This window comes from Hippoglossus hippoglossus, chromosome 1, assembly GCF_009819705.1.
Source record: "Hippoglossus hippoglossus isolate fHipHip1 chromosome 1, fHipHip1.pri, whole genome shotgun sequence".
Classification (NCBI taxonomy): domain Eukaryota; kingdom Metazoa; phylum Chordata; class Actinopteri; order Pleuronectiformes; family Pleuronectidae; genus Hippoglossus; species Hippoglossus hippoglossus.
In genome coordinates, this window is record NC_047151.1 from 21,889,436 (window position 1) to 21,912,127 (window position 22,692).

Genomic DNA, 22,692 nt, shown 5'->3' on the forward strand with positions numbered 1-22,692 from the left:
GGTGATGGTATAAAAAATACAAAAGAGGGCAATCATTTTCTAATATCTCGTCTACTAATCGAAAACTGAAAAACATCCATTACAATATCCTAAACCGTGAAGTGTTTACCTCCTCCAAGGCCCAACAGTCCCCTTAAACCCAATCAAGCAGCAGCAAATGCACAGACCTATAAATATCAGTTTCCCTAAATGTGCTTGATTTTTTAAATTAAGATCCCTTATTATTCCCTGGAAAAACTGTGACAATGTAAAAAAAGACACTATTCCACAATGTTAAATTCCTGGATCTGACCCTTGAACCGGATCTGCACCAGTATTTTATAACATTCTTCCCTGGATCAAACTTCGTCCTTTCCTGGAAATCCAGTTGTTTTTAAGTTACTTTGCTTACAAACAAACCGACCAACCAACCAACCAACGGACGGGTGAAAACAAAACCTCTCTGGCGAAGGTAATCAACATTTTTCAGCTCTAATAAAATCTAAACTGTTGATAAATAGACCCTATAGAAAGCTTTTCTTGGAAACACCCTGGTAACTCAGGGGTTTACTCCCTCAGGCTTTCCAGCCTCTACACACCACTAATATAAAATAAAACATCATCTGTAAACCGTATCCCGACAGCAAAGGCAACATAATCAGCTGGCAAACCAGCCGAAAGGGGTGAAAGAGCCGTGACCAGTGTGCATTTATCACGAGTGAATTCACAAATTTCCTCCTCTCTGTGACCAGCGTTATGGTTCAAGGTGTCAGTCTAAACAATCCGACCGCAGCCGCGCGCGACTTTCAATCCTCAACTTCGAAAAAGCGACAACGAGAGACGGGGAAACTCAGCGGTCATCGTCTCCCATGTTCTGTTCAATTTTTCAACACCTTCAACACAACCGTCAAAAGAATAATAAAGCAACAAGGTCATGGGGCCTGTCTGAACCTCACGGCGCTTTTTCCCCCTCTTCCTCTCTGGGGAGACGAAGAAATTATGCACACGCAAAAAAGAAAACGCAGCCTTAGAGGTCGAAACTACCAAACTACTTTTTTGAAAAACCATTAATCACAGACTAAACTCAGTGCACATTCCACATTATACAGCTTCCACTATCATGTGTGGATATACTCTATGTAAGATAGTAATTCAGGAGTGATAGATATGATCAATATACACATCGGACTCAAGCTTTTAGAAATTCTCACATCAACTAACGGCCCAAAACAACTAAATACGTTTATTTAAATGACTCCAGAAACAACTATGATGTGAAAGGCATGCAGTGTGTGTGTGTGTGTGCGTGTGTGTAAGCATAAACTTTTTTGAACTCTGCTGTCATCATCTCTTGAGCTGATAGAGGAAACTGTGTGTTTATGTAAAGCTGGCCTTTCCCTAAACCTAGAAGCCCGTGGGGACGAGGATATCAGCGCTGCGCGGAGGAAGGAAAGATCAATTTACAAGAACTTCTAATACACATCTAAACACATTTGTACGTATGCGATGACTTTTTAAAAAACTGCGGCGTTTGTATGTAGAACCATCAAAACCAATCACACCACCGGGCTGAGAGAAAGCGTTCTTACGAAGTGCCTGCGCCCCGTCACTCTGTAACCACGTCATACAGACAACAGCCCAACACTTAACCTCGATTCATAACCGCTTTTTATCCTGCAGAGCTGAATTGGCATTGACCGTGTTTACAATATATTCCAAATAAAGAGGGCACGGAGGGAATAAAAGTCTTGAGAGTGGAAGCAGTCGTTTTGGAGCGCAGGGTTTTGCGGTTCAGGCCCGGCTTTTGGAGGAAGTGTGAGAGTAGCTTTGGGACTTTCTAGTTGAAGCACAGACTGAAGGACATTAACCATGAGCATTCGCCTGTGGCTGTGGGGACAGTCCAGACAGTCCAGACCGGGACAGACTGTGCGAGCCAGATTTTCAAATAAACGCCACAGGAAGAGAAGCCGTAAATAGAGTCGTACTCTCCGGAGAAACAGAAAAACAGTAACATTAAATTTCCTTTATGTGACTTCTTCCTAAATCCTCGAGGACTTCGGAGGCAGGAGTCTTAAAACTATAAAACTAAATGCTTCTTCAGCAGAAATAAAAAGATTATCGCTCCGAGAGGCTTTGGTTCTAAATTAGGTTTGACGAACGGCGTGGAGGCCATTGGCATTTTCCTGGACACTGACAAAGGTGATAGCAAGACTAATGGTGTCATTACGGGCTAAGAAATGGCTCCTCTCGTTGAATTAAAAAAAGCAATGACCCTGATCTGAGGGACATCTCCCGGTGACAAAAAGGAAACAGGGACATGTCAGTGATAGAATATTGGATTTCGGCCGCCCTGGTCAGCGGTGTCACAGCTTTTATGGCCGCGATAGGGGCCATGACCACAGGGCTCCTGATGAGAGGATACAAGCAGCCATTTGTGACCCCTCACCTTTAACCTGACCTCCCAACACGTGATAGGACGAGACAAAGGGGCTGTCGTTTGATCCTGATCGGAAAATTCTCACTGCACAGAGATTTGGACACAATCAAATATATCTACTCACGGTAGCGTTTTGTTGCTTTTTCTTTTGATGGGAGGGAGCGTGCGACTGGAAATAAGAATCTCTTCTTGAAAAAGCCCGTCTCAATGTGAAGTCAATAACAGAGCTCTGCATGGTCTGTGTTCCACGATGGTGGCATTGAGTCTAAACACACATGCCATGCACTTCCGTCATTACAGCTGATTATCCATAATCAACATCTAAATATACCAGTACCTCTGGTGAGAAAACACAGACCTCCCGAGCAAAAATTGCCCTTCAAACATTAGGGCTCGCCACAACACAAGGAAAACATTGCCCAACACCGGAGAGAGAAATGCCTCGGCTCGCCCGAAATAATAAATAAGTCAGCTGTGCTGTTCGGTGGCATCACTCCTAATCACAAGTATTTGTTGATTTGACAGGCTATGGGAATACAACTTCAGACGGGACGACAAAAACATAAATCCTCACGTCAAATGTGGCAGTGCAGCACAAGCAAAATGAAGGAGAGCTACTGATTTATTTTCTTTTCAAACCCAGAAAACACAATCAAGACTAAAATGGGTATAAAATGGAAACTAAATGCACGTTTTAAGCATAATCAATAAATAATACATCCATCAGATACATCTCTATTATTCCAATTTTTTTAACCATTTCATATTTATTGATAGGATAGTACAAGTGTGAACTGAGTAGAGAAAATGGGGGAAGTGACGCAGCAAAGGGTCGGAACCAAACCTGCGGCCGCTGCAGAGTGACTCAAGCCTCCTTATGCAATTCAGATAACAACCCGATTCAGACAATAGATTAAATAAGACTCTTTTTTCACAGCAGCATTTTCTGATTACCTTAAGGTAAAATGAAGTCATATTCAGAAAAAGCAATAATCAAATTAAGAGATGTGGAGTATTCTGAGCTTAGTTACATTATGTAGACATAAACACGTCTTAATCGCGTTATAACGTCCTCATAGAGGAGTTTCACAACCTTGTGTGACGAATGCCCAGGGTTAGAGTGTAAATGAGTAGTAGGATGATGTGAGTAGTAATCAGACTATGCTCTGTAACAGGTACACGGGAATATGAATGGAATATTCTATTAGCAACTCATCTAAACATCATAATCGAAACAATGTTTTATAATAAGGTAAATGGTCAGAATTTTGCTCTCCATATAAACGTGGTCAGTGACTGCTGGAACGTAAAGTTCACGGCGAACCTTGACATTTTGAATTAAACCTTTGTGCACTGATGACCACAAAAAACAACAGACAAGGGAACGGTTTATTATAGCTGTGTGACCTGACTGTTTATGAACAGCAACCGGATATAAACAATGACTAAAAAAAAAAATACACGTCCCGCGTGTGTGGATGACAAAACGTAAAAATTACTGTCAGAGTAAACTATCAAATGTGTTTATGTGAACCATCGCTCTTCTGACTGACGTATAAAAAACTTCAGTGGTTTGTTGCTTGTTCGTGCTGCTGTGTCTGAAATACTGTGTGTGTGTGTGTGTGTGTGTGTGTGTGTGTGTGTGTGTGTGTGTGTGTGTGTGTGTGTGTGTGTGTGTGTGTGTGTGTGTGTGAGAATAACACCCGTGTGTCTACTCTATAGCTCTCAGCGGTCCACATGTGCATGTTCATATGTTTAAAGAAAAACAGACTCTCGTATTTGGTGTTTGCGTGATCACATTCACAGCTGAGAGAATATTTACTTATGTCCAAATATTTATGCTGCAGCAAATATTTATGTTTCAGGGTCTCCGAGAGCTTCATGGATTCACACTTTCATGGCTACACAAATACAAAGACTGAAAAAGACAGGACGTGGAACTCCCCCGCACTTAAAACAGACAAAACAAAGACATTTTAGATCACAGAGGTGCGCATGGAAAGTAAATATATCCTGTAAATTTCATGAGCCAGAATTATGCAATAAAAAATTGAAAGGATAAATAATTTTTTTAGCTTATCTTGAGATCTTGCGCTGTTTGGTTCACATTAATGCAAGAAGATTTGAATAATGTAGGTAAAACAATACTTGAACAATGTGCAGCTGTTTTCAGCTTCACGTGGACCAGATGTTCAGAATTCACTTGTTTTTTGTTCGTTTGTATTTATTTATTTTGACAAGAACTATCGAATTTGCATATTTTGCAAGAAACTTTGGGCAACAGGACTGATTTTGTAATAATAAGTCTGCTTGTGTTTTCTCAGCTAATACTTAATGTCAGAATAGATTTCTCATTCCGAGACTGAAAATAACCCAATTTGCTGAATGTATTTGAATCATATTTTTCAAGGCTGTAATAAAGTTTAGACTTTAAAGTGAATGGCATCAAAACATTTCATGTCGGCTTAATAGGAAACGAGCTACAGTCCATTTGTTTTTACTCATGTTAGCTTGTTTATGGGATTGGCATTAGGAACTCAGCACAAGAAGTGGAAGATGCCAAATAATTCAATGTCTGAATCCTTTCATTGTGGGTGTGACAGGAAGGAAAGAAAAGGCACAAAAAGAACATGGCAACTTCAAGGTTATTATGCAATTATTATACATCCTTTTTGCCAAGTCATCGTTTCCTCGCATATATTCTGCAGGCAGTCCACCACAGATGGGGACGTTGATTACTGTATTTACAACCAGAAAAGAAAAGCATGTCACTTTTCCCACATGTCTGAATAAGTTATAATACATTTACAATTTGCTTGTAACTCAAAGATGAAATTATCCAAAAAGCAATGTATTGCTGAAGGAACAGATACAAGCTGGAACCAGGACTCGTCTAAGTGGAATCAGTTCACCTCTTGCATCGTGTCACATTTACAAGAATGGGATGTCTGTCAATTATGGCCTCAGATAACTGGGCATTTTAGCACCAGCTGTTTTAAAACAAGTCAAATTTAATATTTAATTTTAGTGCAGAGCACCAACTCCTTGTCATCTGCAGTCCTTTCAGAATGTCAGTAACAGTTTGGACAGTGGTTTATAAAAAAAAAAGGCTTTGCCAAAACTCTCGATACTAGACTTGGACAAGAGGTAGGATTAGGGATAACTACATTGAAAGGTCTTATTTTCAAAGTAAAAGTACAAGATATTAAAAAATGCAGGTCTGAACTAAGGAGCCATGACGTGAGAGAGAGGATAGCAGGGGGAGAACCATAAGATCACATTCCAGGGTCTTATAATGGGACCTGTCTGGTAGGAAAACATTACATTAACAGTGGCTGTCAGGAGGAAAAGCTCCATCAGGGAAATTCATTGATTTGAACAACGAATATATGTTGCGTATAAATAACCGACCAGCGACTTGAGGCCCTTCGGTGCCGTGCCACTTGGAGCCAGCTGAATGTAAAACCGACTAGGAGCCACATTAAAAGCCACTGAATTTTTTAGGAGTCTCCCGTCTTATTCTCCCCTCTCAGCTAGACTACACTTCCTGTCAGGAAGCCCCCCTTGATCCCCAGCTCCTCCAACGCAACAACCCCTGCCCTGCCCCCCCCCCCGCTCTGGCTGCATAGTTGGCAACGATAGGGAGCCGGCAGAATTAAGTGCCAGTTGGTGTTGCGATGTTTTCCCTACATCTCACAGGAGAGCACCTTTTCAAAGAATATATAGCGTGATATTAACCTTGAAACTGCCGAGCAGTGGCAGGGATGCGGAGCCGCGTGGCCTGGCTGTAAAGAGCCAGCGGAGCGGATCGCGGGGTGAGGGCGAGCAGGGAGGGATCGAAGAATAACACTTTGATTTGCACTGATCTTGAACCTTGTGTGCCTCCTTAACTGCACAGCGGGGTGTGCGTCTGACTGTGAGGAAAATGATGGGGAAAGTATTTCTGTGTCCTGGTTTCATCACATTCCTCGCCACTTCTCTCACCTCTTCGAGCTCCGCATGTGGTTCATACAACATGGTCTGCTCTTGATCCATCAAAGCCTCACTTACTGGAGAGAAGAAGAAATACGTCCACTGACAGATATAAATGACTATTTAGCAACTCAAACACCAGACTTAACTGTTAAAATAAGCAACTAAGAAAGCAACTTGTGAAAACTTGCCTTATTTCTCAGATTATACTACCGACTGTATGGACTACGCACTTCTGCCTTATTCCCCGGCTGCAGGGGTTTCAACCTCCATACCTTCGCCACTCTCTACTTCTAACCTGGAGGTCACAGGGTCAAGGGTCAGGAGGAGCCAAGTGTTTGGGGAGGTCAATGTCTTTCTCCCTGCTGACTGAGCGAGAGGTGCCCATCTGTTAAACAGGTTAACTTCGGTGAGACTGGCTGGGAACGTACGATAATGTGTGTCCATTGGATTAGGAAGTTAACATTGACGTTATTGAATTACTATAAAAGGATTATACGCATCAGCGGATGCAACACAATGCTATTTGCTCAGATAACAAACTGTGTATGAGTCGACCAAAAAAGTTCAATACACAACATATTCCAAAATAAGAATAAGGATTGGTTTGCTCTCTAGTTCTATAAAGCAAGTAAGTGGTTTCAATTTCCCAGGTTTTGAGATATACATTTTTCTGCTTCCACCCCAATAAAAATAGAACTGCTTTCATACATGAACTGAATTCCAGACATTTCCCTAAAACCTTCTGGAGAGGCCTAATGTGAACGTTTATAGAACTTATACAACATATCCTGCATGTTATACTCGGGTGCATCTTCATACACGAAAAAGCAAACTTCAGAAAATGTCTGGACCCAATTTTCCTGACATTTCCCAGAGTTCATGTCTGGAAACAGCTCAGGACTTTTCAGCCATGCTAGCATCTTGGCTACATGGCTATAGGCTGTAATGAGGCACAGGAGTCTTTTGAGCTAAATGCATAGCCTCAGCACCCACAGGTTTACATTTAGCACATAATCTTTAATTTATTTTGTTAGAATGCTATTTTTTTTCTAATTAGCACCAGAACAAAGTATAGCTAAAGCTGATGGGGATTCTTTCATAAACCAACGTTTTTGACATATTAGAATCATGAGCCTCTGGTTGTGCTACACGAAAATGTCAGGAAATCACCAGAGTCATTAGAATTTATGCTGAGGGGGAAATTAATGTTCATATCAAGCTTCGCTCAAATCTATGTATTAAATGTTGAGCTACTTCACTGGAAAAGTGAGCATATTGACCTGCAGGTGGCATAAGAGGATACGTTCATCCTCTGGGGACCATGCACAAAACTTAATGGCAATAAATCTGATAGTTATTGATACTGGACTGACTGACAGAACAACATTGCCATGCTAGAGTAGATAAAAACTCAAGAGCAACATCAGTTTTCAGAAACCATGTCCTCGTTGGAGAGCAGTCTGTCCAATCTGGTGTTGACCATCAGGAAACCAGCGCCCGCCCCCCCTCCCCTTCCACTCCACAATTCTCCCTACCTTCCCTCCACTCCACGTACAGGATGCACCTCTGATAAATGGCAGAAGGATGGATGGGCTGACAGAGGGGCCGGACAATAATGGCTGATCTACAGGACACAAATGCAGCTACTGAAGAGATTTATGGGCCTCTGCTCGTCGTAGACTGTCCAGTATCCGATGAGATGATTTCTCAAAGCTCCGGACGGACGGCAGCGAGTGCACGGGAGAGCTCTTTCTCTCGTCCCGGCGCATTATTTATTAATCAGATGTTTTTGGGTGGAAGCCATTTCAAGAAGTGCACCCAGGAAACAACAGGCCGGCCGTAAATATGACAAAGACGGGAGAAAACAAGTGTGAGCGGGAGAGTGAAAGTGTCAGAGTGAATCAGGGGCATGGGAGGAAGAGGTGGGGGGGGGGGGGGCCTCTTTACATCCAAGACCCTCAGCAGACGTGGTTCACTAGATAACTCTTATGATAATTCATGTAATATGAAAGACCTTTGAGGAGGCCATCACATCCAATAACACGAGAAGAATTATGATGTCTTGATGCTCGCGTTATAAATATCTCTTTTCGACGTTTACTTGGAATCGTCTAATTAGCATCTACGCTACGAGAAGTAGGCCGTTTTGTTATAAACATAAATCTGATTTGTACATTGGTCATTCCTATTATTAAACTGAATAGAACTGAAACTGTTGACATAAAATTAATCTGGAACAAATTTGACATGGGATTTATTGTTTCTATTTTTTTTTGTCTTTTGCAAAAATGCCAAACATTCCCTGGCTCCAGCCTCTTAAATGAGGTTCGTGTTTTTCCATCGTCTTTTTTGACAGTTGACTGAATGTGTTGGGGTTTTAGGTTTTTAGTTGGAAAAAACAAGAACCCAAAAATATGTCAATTTGTGATCTAGAAAATTGGTAATTTTCCCCTACTTTCTGAAAATGTTATGGATCAAATGAATCGAGAAATTACCCTGATTAATCATTTATGTACAAACAAAACTTTAGTTACATCCCAAAAACATGGTACATTGAAACCCCATACCTTTTCTTCCTGTGATATTGTCTTAGAGTTAGGGACGGATTATGAATTGTGTAATACAATAAATAGTTAACATTTAATTTGATGATCTTACATCCCCTGTTGTACTTCTTGATCAATAGAAATTGTGAATTACAAAAAAACATTTTTGAAAAAACAAAAATGCCAAGTGCAGATCCAGTAAGCTCAATTTCTGAGGAGCACTCTGTTACAACTACAGTTTATGATCATTAATCCTCACTTTGTATATTCAGGATCAATACTGCAGCAGAGAACAAGGCAGTGTGCCACCCCAACGGTTAATGTCTGATCAAAATGGTCCTTTAATTGGGAGCCCTGTTGTCGTTGTTTAGAAATGGAGCACCATCAAACAGCGGTTTACAATCGCCTCCTCAATGCCGAGCTGATGTGGCCACCAATGCAACTTTTAGAAGATCCCTGATTAAAAACTGCTCTGCGGTCCCTCGCCTCCTGACCCCTCACCCCGGCCCCACTCCATCTCAAAGCTCGGGAAATTAATTAAAATTTCACAGGAGATGGTATCGCATCACGTTTCCAATGGAGGTGTGGGTGGGGGTGTGAAAAAAAGAATAGAAAAAAATCAATCAAAATCATCTCCATCTTCTCCCTCCATCAGCTGTCTCAGAGGCAGGAAGCAGTCGCAAGATGGCCACGGAGGCACTTCCTGTGAGGGAATTGAGTGCTTCCTGTGCCGGAGGGCCCGGCAAACTTTACTAAATAATGTCATCAATCATGGCGCTGGCTCGCTCTCACTGCCCCACAAGGAGAACCAACACACAAATAATTATACATCGTAATTTAGCCCAGAGGAAAACCTGTCCCTGGTTTCCTCTGTTCCCCAGTGAGAGGCAACGTATTGCCCCTGCCTCCCCCCCCCCCCCCCAGCCCCCCACACCTCCTTCTCCCCTTTACACAACAATAAAATTACATTTGCATTAGCTGTGAGAGAATTTGGTTGGATGATTTATTGAAGCAATCAACACTACGCTGGCCAATCCCAGGCCCTCTCCGCGGAAGAGAGTGAACGAGTGTGTGTTGTAGCGATTGGGTGGGGTCGCTTGCAGCTGAGAGAGAAAGGGAAGAAATAGCTTGGGCTGGGGACCAAAGGGGGAAGCGAGGCATGAGCTGTGCAGCGGTGCAATCACCGAGATTCTGCCTTTGATTAGATTAGCATTAAACAACACCCTGACAGATATGACAAATAGGTGCATTAGAGCCTGTCATTCTTCTCCCTTTGGTTTTTCTATCTAGCTTTCACTCCTGCTACTCCGTCGTCTCTGGACACTACGGCGCTCGGTTCCCTCAGCGCGTCCCACGAGCACAAACCCATGGGCACCCACTGACATGCGCGCAGATGTGTAATCTGACTGCATTACCTTTTTCTCTGAGAAGAAACCAAGTGAATAATGGGAGGCAAACGGGGCATAGGGGTTAAAAAGGGGGAGAAGGTGGAGGGAGAGAAAAGAAGCCAGATGACAGGCACTATTTCTTTAGAAAAATAAAGCTGATAAAAAAAAGCAGGAGCGCGTCGGTGAGAGGTGTGTCATTAATCAGATGTGTTTTTGTATTATTGGATATCTTTGTTTGTTTTTTCGTGAGGTGCTTTAAACAGTAAAAACACAAACAAACAGGGCCAGAGGGGAGTTATTATCTGTTGTCCTTGTCACTGTGAGCGTTTGTGTGCGTTACACTATGAATACACTGAATAAATACACGTTTTGCATGAACAGCAATGTAAAGTACTGCATTTAGGTTCACATGCAGTAACTACGCAGGCATCAGTAGCTTCGTGTCTCTTTATGCTAATCAGGCATCCTGGAGTGATCTATTGACATCTACAATCATTGATCTGCCCACGCCTGCTTATGATCCTGGAATTAGTATTCATGAATTGGACAGCAGCTAAATAAACTTGGCAACAAAACACCCACAAGACAACAGAGAGGAGAGGGATAATCAATGCAAAGCACCATCAAATCTACATTATCCCTTCTCATCAGTTTGGTCGAAGCCACAAGGGCCAGTGCTCGGGTCAGAGGTGACGCGGGCAGGTCGGCCACCCTTGACCCTCAGACCAATATTTGCGGCCGGAGATGCCTTCTCTCCGGTTTCTCTGCCCTCGCTCGGAGATGGGGTTGGGTGCGGAAAGGTGGACGGCGGTGGTGTGGAGGAAAGATAAGGCGCTGGATGGCTCACTGTCCACTCGGGGGGCTGTGGATTTACTGCACTCAAGGTGAGCCCGATAAATCAGACGGGGGGGGGGGGAAGTGGCAGACAAGGATAAGAAAAGATAAAGATGCCAGACTTGCCTGTGAACACAGAAGCATGACGAGCTCCACTACTGAGCTGCTGGACTTCATACACATCAGACCTGGAGGAGAAAAAACAAAACAAAGGGAGTCAAGTACAATTAGATTTTTTGGACTCGTTTTATTTCATAAAGCTTCTTGGATCATGGTGGAACAAGTACCCACACATGCACAAACAGGGCTAACCTAACATCGCGCCATCTGCAAGGGGCGCAGAAAGTATTGATGGGCCTAATGAGCTGACATGATGTTACTGTAAACTAATACATATTTGGGCCTTGTATTACAGGCCTGACTTGAGCAGCATATGTCCCATTGATCCCTAATGGCGAGCCCTGGGCTCTCAGAGGGCAGGGGGCCACCAGAGTGTCCAGAGTCTGCTGCCGAGGCACAGACGGTGAGAGGGCAGAGTAGCCTTTGGTCTTTCAGTTGCTCTTCATATGACATACACACATGCAGACAAACACACATGCATGCACAAGCACACACACCCACACCTCCCCCTGCCTTCTCTTCAAGCCCCCCCCCCCCCCTGCAGCTATCAATCAACTTTCCATTTTGTTTGGTGGCAGCAGACATCCCAAACACTGCTATTAGTGGCCTGGCCTCTGACCTGGCCCCCTGGAAACCTTCAGCACGACGACCGGCTCTCAGCTCAACGTACACTCATCACAGTATTGGATTAACAAGAGGAATGGAGATGCTACTGCATTTAAATGAAGGGGGGCATTTATAAAGATGCACCATCCAGAGGGTTTGCAAGGACAGCGGGGACGAGTGCAGCCATGCAGTGTGTGTCTGTAACTGTGTCTCGGTGATGCTGAACTCACTTGTGCCCTCAATCAGGAGCTCCTGTCCATGGCTGCCCAGCAGGGTCCGAGAGAGAAAGGGGGCAAAGTCCACGAAGATCTCTCTCAGCAGAGGAGCCGCCTTCTCCAGAGCGTTCTCCAGACGCTCCGAGATACTGAAGATGTGGGAGTGGAAGGCAAACGGCGCATGAACACACACAGTGCATGACGAGGAAAATCACAAATTGGCATGCAACCCGAAAAATATTCTTTAAAAAAGGTCTAGTTTTGTGTGAAAGTTTAAACGAGCACAAAGCAACAATCAGTGAATATCCATAAATAACCGATTGTGTGCGTTCACATGCATAAATAGCTGATAGTGTGTGTGTGTGAGAGAGAGAGAGAAGGAGAAAAGAAGATGAATCACCTCATATTGGGGGCTGTGTTCTGGGTCACAGGGGAGAGTGGGGGGACAGATGGCAGGCTAGCGCTGGCTGGAACCTGGCCGCCTGCTACAGGGGAGAAACCAAAGAACTCTGTTATTAGTCTGGATGTTGGACAAGAATAGGACACACACACACACACACACACACACACACACACACACACACACACACACACACACACACACACACACACACACACACACACACACACACACACACACACACACACACACACACACACACACACACACAGGGTAGCACCATAAACCGGTGTGGAAACATGCCTCTTCTGAAATAATACAATAGTCTCCATTCAAATATATAGAATTGGTGGATTTATGGTCGAAAAGGGCAAGTGGGGGTACAAGTATAATTTTATGGTGGGATAGTGGATGATGTACTCAGAGCCCAACGTGTTCATCATGAGGTTTTCCAGTTGGAAACCTTTGTGCACCGAAAGGCTGGTAAGGTTTCACTGTCAGCTGGGATTGTACTTTATACAGTGGGATACTTCTTGGAAGGTATTTTTTAGTCATATATTAAAGATATCAAGTATTTGTTCTGAATACTGTGCGTGTAAATTCATGGGTGTTACACCTGTGTTGGAATGTGAGATGTGTTAAAAAATATCTGGTTCCTTCTTGAATTGTTTTTCCTCATTAAGTCATTACATACCAATTTACCCCTCTGGGCTGTTTTTGTGACTGTTTCATTATACAACTAAAAGGTGCTTTACGACTTCATTCTGGAGACGGAGGCGCGCAAGGTACAAAGTCCGCGTTTGATTGATCTGGCAGTAAATTCACTTCCCTGTGGCTCATAAATAAGCTAATGCCCAGTTGAATATGGAGGAGGGGGATTCCTCTGGTGTTTCAGCGGGCTTGTTTTTCCAGCCAGGACAGTCTCCGAGCAGGGATAACTCTTCAGGAATGACAGACAGTGTAATGTGGGCTGGAATGTGTGTGTGTGTACATGTGTGTGTGTGTGTGTGTGTGTGTAAGGTGTTAAGCAGTGCCATGTGGGCCTGGTGAGAGTGTCCCTCTCGAGCTGAAGTAGCTCCTTCAAACAAAAAGGAGTAAATGAACGGCCCCATTAGTCCTCCCACTGCCCCACTAAAACACACACACACTCAGAAACGTATTTACTCAACACCGCTCACTGACACCAAACAACTGATGCATACAGCTTTAACGCATATTATTCTCTCTCACACACACACACACACACACACACACCAGATTCTACAGTTAATGCACAATCGCCTAAACCCCATAAATCCCCCTCTCATGTCACTCCTCAGAGAAATAAAGCTTTACACATTTATACAGTCACACATGCAGAAAGGTGCCAAAAAGAAACGGCCAACATTACTTAAATAAAGCAAACATAGGAATTCATCTGACTTTAATTATTTTATCAATTCAATTCCTCCTTGTATCAAGGATTATTTTAATGTAAAATGCAAAGTGTGTGACCTATAAAATAATATATTTTTACTATTATGAGTGTTTATATTGAAGCCATTAGTTTACATTTACATTTATTTGTTAATTTATTTATTTCATTTGCTATTTAAATATTTTTATGTATATTGTATTTTGAAAGAATTTACTTACATAAGCCCTATGAGGCAAATTGTGATTTGTGAATATGGGCTTTACAAATAAAATTTGATTGGTGGACTTTTATTCTATGAAAATCAAAAATATAGAATTTTAGCTAATATATTGAATTTGTGTAACTGTAATTTTTCCTGCTGACCTCTCCATCCTGGTAACTGGATTACATTGTACTAACGCAGCAATACTATTCTGCCAGACACAAAAAGAAGCACAATCTCGAAATAAATATTGACTTTTTCATTGCAGATTCATCCAGGCTACGTCTCGCAGTCCTCGCAGTAACACTGACTCGTCAATATCTCTGTTTGTGTTTGTGTGTGTGTGTGTGTGTGTGTGTGTGTGTGTGTGTGTGTGTGTGTGTGTGTGTGTGTGTGTGTGTGTGTGTACGTGCACTCACAAGCTGCAGAGTCTGCAGAGATGCTCTCAGAGGCGTCGCCTGCAGATACCACAGCGACACGGTCAATAGGTGTCCCAGCGGACACAGAGGCAGCGGTGGCTGCTGGGACGGGCGTGGCGGTGCCTGGAGATGGCGCCATGCCGGCTTTCTTGGGTGCAACGACGACACTTCTGTAGAGAGACGAGACAAATTATTCACTTAACTGTAACGTTGACACAACTATTGTTAAGAAAATGCTGATGGTGCAGGTTCAAAACAAGCGTTTATGTTCAGCTGGAAAAAAAACAACTTTGTTATCAACCCAGCAAACTGGAGGATTTATTACACAAAATATATTCACATTCATTCTGCCACAAACCAATGGATCACTGTATCAGTACTTCACCTGGACTTATATTGGTAAATTCTTCCTGGATTAAATCTAGTTCTAGTAAAATGCAACTGTTGACCCACAAAAAAAGTTTGTCTCCTCCCTCTGTATGTCATTCTCTTATTTTACATTCATAGCATAAAACATACTATACAATTCATCTGCAGTGGTTACCTGCATTAGATGAATATTTGATCAATATAAGAGAATTAGAGCATCTGCTGTATACAGACATGACCTTTGATACAAAAGACAAATGAAGGCAGCTTTACGGTTCCACTGCACAGACCATCATTTATTCTAATAAATTACAATTCTTTTAAATTGGGTTGGTTTACATAATTGTTTGTACCCAGTTTGGTATGAATACTAAAACAATTAATATAATCAATAATGATCACACCTTATTAAAAATCATTACAAACCATTTTTATATACACAGTTGTCTGGGTGAGGATAATGCTGCTCTTTTATTTGTCCCTCCTGTAAAGTATCAGGAAGTGTCTCGCGTAGTGATTTGGTACAACCGAGCCGAGTTCAAGTCCTATCTGACAAACAGCAGTTGGGAGGAAAGCAGCATGCAGATAAGCTGTCAGTTTAGAGCGGGGCTCTGACAGACCACTGGCCATATCAAAGAGAGCCTGGCCCCGCTTGTCAGTGCTGACATAAGGGAAGCAGGGTCTAATCACCGGCTACTGCTCCCTCTCAGAAACACAAACCAATCCCGGCTTACTGAGACATGCAAGCATGCATCAAATGCACATAATTTAAATATGGAAAAAATACAGACTAAAAAGGACGAGCATATACAGTTGCATGTTCCCAGAGTGAGTGTGTATGTGCGCTTTTATGCACACAAGAGGGGAGAGTTGAGTCTGGTTCCCTGCGGTGCAGACAGATAACTGGCTGCGGAATCAAAGGACTGGTTTGGGCTGATTTAATGCAGCTGATCAGATCTATTAAAAGTTACTGTGAATGTTACAACCCTGACAGTTGACCTTTTGCTTCAAGTGATCTATGATTTGAGAACAGAGCTGCATGCGGATCCAAGTGGCTTCATAGTTTGGTTTAAAATACAAACACATAGTGAGAAGGTCCAGAGTGACGCATATACAAAAAAAACTGAGGTAGGATGAAAATCAGGTTGGAGATGTGAGTATCTGGCAACTTTTTAGATAGTGAGAGGGCTGGACGGTGGTATCAGAGGAGCAGGGCGGCGCTGACGTGAAACACCCCAGGTGTCAACAGCAGGGGAGACACACAGGACACATGCTGTGTGGAGACAGGGTGTGTGTGTGTGTGTGTGTGTGTGTGTGTGTGTGTGTGTGTGTGTGTGTGTGTGTGTGTGTGTGTGTGTGTGTGTGTGTGTGCGTGTGCGTGTGCATGCACAAGAGTGCGTCCAAAAGTATTTGAATATATGCATATGCGTGTACAGATAAACATGAGAGCACAGGCGTGTACGAGTCTGCCAGGGAACGTATCCGTGTATGCGTTTGGCCTTCCATCTGTTCCACAGCAAAGGCCCAGTGAATTATTCAGCAGGTCATTAGCCACACTTATCATGAGTGGGCCGCCCCAGTCGATTAATCAGCCGTCAGCGGCCCCACTCGACCCACAAACAGGAGCTCAGGGCAGTGTACGTGTTCATGTGTTTGTGTGTTTGTGTGTGCCGAGCTCAGGCTGAATTAAGTAAGAATGAAGTAATTATTTACTTTAACCTACAATGGATAAGTGCAGTGAGCGCTGTGATTCCCGTAATCTCTGCTATTTCAGGTAAAACAAGTGCAAGAATGAGTGAGGATGTGTCAGTGGTGGCTGCGTGTCTGTGTGTAAAAATACCGTCCTCCTGAGTATTAACCTCAGAGCCGACTCATGTGAGGGGGGGGGGGGGGCGTACACCCCAGCAGAGCTTTGATGTCCTCGCTCACCCTCATTTCATGCGAGCCTGTGCATGTGAATGATCAAAATGTTATTCACTGACCCTACACGCAGATGCGCGCACACACACATGCTACTTTAATATCAAGTCTAATAAACTCTGCTCAAGCTGTGATTGGACGATGATGGCCGGTGTGGGAGGGACATTACCTGGATGACATTGGTGATTTATGAGTGGAGCAACTGGGACCTGAGGGCCCACAAAGTATGAGAATAGCCCAATCTCAATATTTTTCCAGTGTGCGAGTGTGTGTGCGTGTATACATTAGGATATTGCACAGTATGTGGTAATGCATGCGAGGAGTATATACAGTGTATATACAGTATGTGTCGAAAACAAATTGGCTGCATGTTATTTATTTGGGACAAGAGCCACCAGAAAATATGGAGGTAAAGGCAGAAAAAGGTGAAACATTTACTGAAGTAGCAGAAAAAGTATGATTGTTCAATTGTACAACATAAAATATGTATTTATGTATGTATACAGGTGTATGTACATATTTTACTTATCTGCAACTGTATGTATTTGTATGAGCATATTTTGTATACTGTATATAGTGCAGTTTTTACCTTGTGACATTGGGAGGTATCTTGTCTTTTGTATTTGTGCATATTCTGTATTAATACTTTGTTTTTTGTTTTTTAAAAGCTTTGGAAATTCAGGATGGGGTATTTTGAAATTCAAAAACATTCAATTCTTGGCTCAAGAAAAAATAAGTACTTTTTGGGGTTATTTGGTTTGTTGGTGGGTGGGTTTGTTTGTTTGTTTGTGGATTTGCAGATTTATGCAAAACCTACCTAACTGATTTCCAGGAAACTTGGTGGGAGGACGACACGTGGGACAAGAGAGTAAAACTGTAATTTTGGCACGGATCCAGACAAATGGGCAGATCCAGGAACTATTAATCACTTTTTTAAAACACAGTGACAGTGGCTTTTTTTGACATTTTGTCTGATTTCTCAAAATGTGGGCATATTTAGTGGACTGAAACCTATGATTGTGTGAAATGTGCTGCAGCTTGATTAAGGAAACTGTTGGGTGTTGGCGAAGACGTGCATTCTACTGAGTGCTATTCTGGTTTAATGGTTTCATTTCCAGTCTTCTTTTAAACCATCAGTGGTCTACATGCAACATTAATCTAAATGACAGGTACAAATAACTGATTATTTTTACAACCAAGGACACGAAGAGCTGAGCAGTTAGATATAGAATCACCACCGAGTTTACTCTGAGTCAATCACAGCAGGTGAAACGGAGTGAATCTCTATCTGTGTCCTCTGTGCTGAATTCTTCATCTCACACAGGCTCACTTTTGCACACTGCTGACTAAAATTAATGAAAGAAAGGGAGCTCTCCGCTGTTAAAGTCTGTTTGTGTCCGACATGCTTTCTCTTGTCCTCAGCAGTACATTAACAACACTCCACCATCAGCACAGCTCATCCGTACATCAGCTCTCTCACGCATGCGGCGTCTGCTGCCAGGAATGCAAACAACTACACCGTGTATATCCCAGTGTCTAACACTCGCATATTCTGCCGAACCATGAAGTCTAAATCACCGACTTGTACAATGACACTGTTTAGTTCTGGTCAGTGTCAGCAAATATTTGCAGACTGGCTGTCATAACAGGGGCATGGCTGAGAAATGGATGGGAGAAATCCAGCAGGTCTCCACTAGTAAATAAATCAGAAGGGATACTACTACACCCTCTGACCCGCCCCCCCAGTTTTTATCTAGTGGGGGGGTGGCGTTTTTCATGCATTGGTCTCGTAAATTTAATCCTCTGGGTCGAGCGGAAAGTTGCCATGTTTTGGCAGGAGGTGTCAGTGCAGAATGTCGGCTCTGACTTGCACTGGTATCACTGGGAGACTTCCTGGTGAGTAGCAGATGCTGTCAGTGATAGGGTCATTACAACAAGATAATAAACACTGTTAGGCCGCAGCTAGATGCGTGGTAGGTTGGTCAGGGGCAAGGACCAGAGACAGCGGGCTGATAAAGAGTTGTAAACCGAGGAGATAAGAAAATAAATATAGGCTTAGAGCCCGTGAATGATATGGATGGTAGGTTAATCAGAATACATCAGAATAATTTGGGGGTTTTGGGTCAGAAAAAAGAAGCTATAGAAGATGGGAAATTTGATGTTCATTTTATAGATGTAGACAATGAGTAAAAAGGCCTGGATTAAAGGGTAAGGATGGGATTCGTCTCTGCCAAGGAGGTTTTGTTATCGTTTAGTTTGTCTGTTTGTTAGTAGGCAGGATTGTGCAAAAACAACTGGACAGATGACCAGGAAACTCGGTGAAAGGCAGTGGTCTGGTTTAGAAATAAACCCATTCAATTTTTGGTGTGGATCCAGATCAGGGGGAGGAATCAGGAATTGTTTTTGCTTTCTTTAACAACGTGAAATAGGGTGTTTTTACACATTTTAGTTCGATTTCTCAGAGAATAATTCATGGATCTCGATGAAAAATCAGGCATCTTTAGGAGGCTGATATTTACGAGTGTCTGCAATTTGACGCAGGTCCAAATAAAAATCTGGACCTGGTGAATTGAGATGTGGTTTCATAAGGAGACTGTTGGGCCTTAGCGGAGGTATGCACTCTACTGAGTGACATTCTAGTTTCATATTGTCAACATATCCAATGAAAAGGCTCAAAATAGAGTATTGCCTCTGCAGCCAAAGCCAGTTAATCAGGAACTAGACCCAAGAACTATCAGAAGGTTTCTACAGGTTTCTACATGATAAAGTTAAGACTTGTTAAGACCATAATGAATGGACGTTAAGATCTATGTAAAGTACAATATGAAGGAACATCAGAGTCCCAGAATTACTTACACATAAGGTGAAGATAAGTTGAAGTGACCGAGAAGAGAATAACTCTCGAGTCACTGTGTTATCTCACAAAACTACAGGCAGAGACGGCAGGTATCCAAAGCCACAGCCGAGCGTACTGCGATCAATTCTGACCGGGGGGGGGGGGGGGTTTGTAGTTATCAGTTCCATTGTACTTTTATTTCAATGTGCTAATATTTGGATCATTAAGAAAGAACTACAACACATGGAGTCATTAGAAAATTGTGCATGCCACCAAAACCATTATCGCCACAGAAGTAGCATTAAATACAAAATAATTAAGACCTACCTTACAGCATTTGAGACCTAGTCTGTAATATACAAATTTAAGACGTTCTAATGCTTAAAATTCAGATAATTACATTTCCCCATTGGAAACCCTTTCAAAAACACTTCTGATTTCTGTTTTTTCAGCGACAAAAATATTGCCAACCTCATCCTTGAATTAATATTGAAGATAATCACGGAGTTGCCACACTACGAGGTGTTCGTGTGTGAGCATCCTGGGAGTAGCTTTCATCTCCTTTAAAGAGGCAGCTGGGGTTAAGTTCGCTCGGTGGGCCTGGGCTGGATACCTTTCATGAGAGGGCTCCCATAGGCAGCGAGCAAGCTGTTAGTCTATGTTCTCCAGCTCTCCTGACGTCCTCTCTTCCTACTGAGTGTGCTCAGCGGACAGGAGCCAGTCTAATCCCCCTGATATGAGGAGCGCTCTGAGACCTGACAAAGCATTCCTCAGATAAAGACACGCGATCACAGAGATGCCGTGGAATTCCCACAGTTGGGGGGGGGGGGGGGGCAGACCGACTGTGTGTGTGTGAGAGAGAGAAACAGAGAAATGTTTCTCAAATACATGAGAACCTTGACTTGACATCACCCCCATGGAGACATCTCTCTCTCCCCCTTCTGCCATCTCTCCCCCTCTCGCTCTTTACCATCGTCTCCCCCCCTCCGCCGTTTCTGAATGTCTGCCTCAGAATCAACGCTCCAAATGCAAACCAGACCGATGACCATCCTCTCTCACCTGGGCCCGTCTGCGGCTTCGGTACCCCGCTCGGCTTTTGAAGCCTCGCTCCTGACTGTTCTCCCCCCCCAACACCTCCAGGGGTAATGCAAATTGTACAGCGTTTAAGGAAAAAAGGGGGGGGGGGATACCCTTTCGAATGTCAGACCGAAGGAGACGAGCAGCAGAGGAGATGAAAAAGAAAGTCGTTTAATATCAGTGACACAGTGAAAAGAAGCAGCTTCCTCTCTCCATCTCAGACATGACTCCTGGTTTTCTACAGACAGGTTCTTTGTTCGAGGACGACTACTGATGAAAGTTAAAGAAAGAGCAATGAGAGGAAGAGGGAAATACTCTGAGAATAAGATCCATTGTGTGTGTTTCTCTGTGTGTGTGTGTGTGTCAAGCCATGTTTGGCCCTGAGCTCGTACCTATCAAAGGAGTGGATCTGCAGTGAGTTTCTGGTCAAATCGCTCATACTCCCTAGAAACGCCGGTGGCAGCAGACTCGGGTCCACCATGATATCCTCGGATGGAGCGCTCACGAGGCTGCGCAGGATGTCTTTCACATTCTTGCCCTTTGAATCAGAGGGCAGAGCGGGTCTGACCTCGGACGACAGCGTGGACAAGGCCTCCGAGATGGCGTCGGGGCCGTGAGTCATGCCGGAGGATGACAGGTCGGCCTCGCTCGCAGCGGTCGAGGTGTGGTCATCGCCGATGCCAGAGTCGTACCGCCGGAGAGAGACGCCATTCTCTACTTCCAGTCCAGCAGAGAGGGCACCGCTGTCTAAGAAGACACAAATAATAATGTGAGAAATAAAGCAAATTCATGAGAGACACAAATAACTGTGGGATGATTCAAAGGCAAAAAAAATAACACATTTTATGTAATATTTTGTATATCTTAAAGTTGTATAGTATTTTTCATACTATAACATTAAGAAACACGTGAGAGGTTGTTGCAATGTTAAAGCAAAACATTCAGAGCCGCGGCTTCACAGCGCTCAGTTTTCTTTTCTTTTTATATAAATATTACAAAAGAAGCGTTTTCCCTGGGGCTGTTTTATACCTGTGCTCCTGGCAGACTGGGATCGCTGGGGATGTTTCTTATCATTGTGCGGCTCCAGGATGTCCCGGTACTTGGACACCATGAGGACCGAGATGAAGTACACCACGGCGAGAGCCAGAAACTGAGCCTGCTTACTGTCCTCCTGGAACAAACAACACACACTAAAAAGATCTGCGTGTATCTCCGTCAGAAAGCCATCATATCTGTGTTATTTCACGGATGTTATGTGTACACGAGCATAATGTGGCGGATGGACATCTCACAATATCTCTGAAGACGACGGCCCGGAGGCGGTTGATGTCCATGTCCTGAAGCAGCCGGTCCAGATCTCTGATTGGAGACATTCCACCTGTCACTGCATCAACAGGACTCTGCATGCATCCAAGAAACATCAAACCATTACCACATGTTATCATCTACGAGTGAAGTCCAGGAAAAACACGCGTTTCTACACCAATCAGGATGTTTGGTAATCCATGTGCACTATGTGGAGGAGGTTAAGGTTTCACAGCTTAGGGAAGCTGTCCCTCCTGGGATCATGTCCTTAACATAATGGCTTTTCTATAGAGCCGCTGCATTATAAATGAGCTTTAACACCCAGTTCAGGGAAGAACAACATGGACTTTACTGGAAGTCACTGTATCAAATCAAAGGGGCAATGGCAAAAACCAAGTCTAGTGTAACAAAGAGCAACCGACGGTGGTAATATAATAAGATATGAGCTAATGCAATAACACCCGGCTGCTGTTGGTGAGCAGGACAAAGGAAAAAAGCTCCTACCGGTTTATGATTAAATGCAGGAAAAGGGCAAATGAAGGAGGTTTTCCAATGTAAAAAAAACCTCAAAGAATGATCAGTAAAAGAGTTAAAGTGAATTGTTGAGATTTACTGTGTTGTTTTGCATTCCGAAGAAAGTGTAGAAA

At 43.2% G+C, this 22,692-nt stretch overlaps 1 protein-coding gene across 8 annotated transcripts in view; it reads right to left on the minus strand.

The window, feature by feature from the left end:
- Positions 1-22,692, minus strand: part of lrba (LPS responsive beige-like anchor protein) — a 179,758-nt gene that overhangs the window by 107,076 nt on the left and 49,990 nt on the right. For 7 of the 8 annotated variants that reach the window (XM_034585804.1, XM_034585874.1, XM_034585863.1 and 4 more), the window contains exons 27-33: positions 22,033-22,140; positions 21,770-21,911; positions 21,133-21,487; positions 14,539-14,708; positions 12,501-12,585; positions 12,116-12,249; positions 11,286-11,347 (exon numbers count right to left, since the gene is read on the minus strand). In XM_034585804.1, the coding sequence (XP_034441695.1) occupies positions 11,286-11,347; positions 12,116-12,249; positions 12,501-12,585; positions 14,539-14,708; positions 21,133-21,487; positions 21,770-21,911; positions 22,033-22,140 (1,056 nt within the window). The remainder of the gene's footprint in view (positions 1-11,285; positions 11,348-12,115; positions 12,250-12,500; positions 12,586-14,538; positions 14,709-21,132; positions 21,488-21,769; positions 21,912-22,032; positions 22,141-22,692) is intronic. The other variant, XM_034585812.1, reaches the window with a different exon arrangement.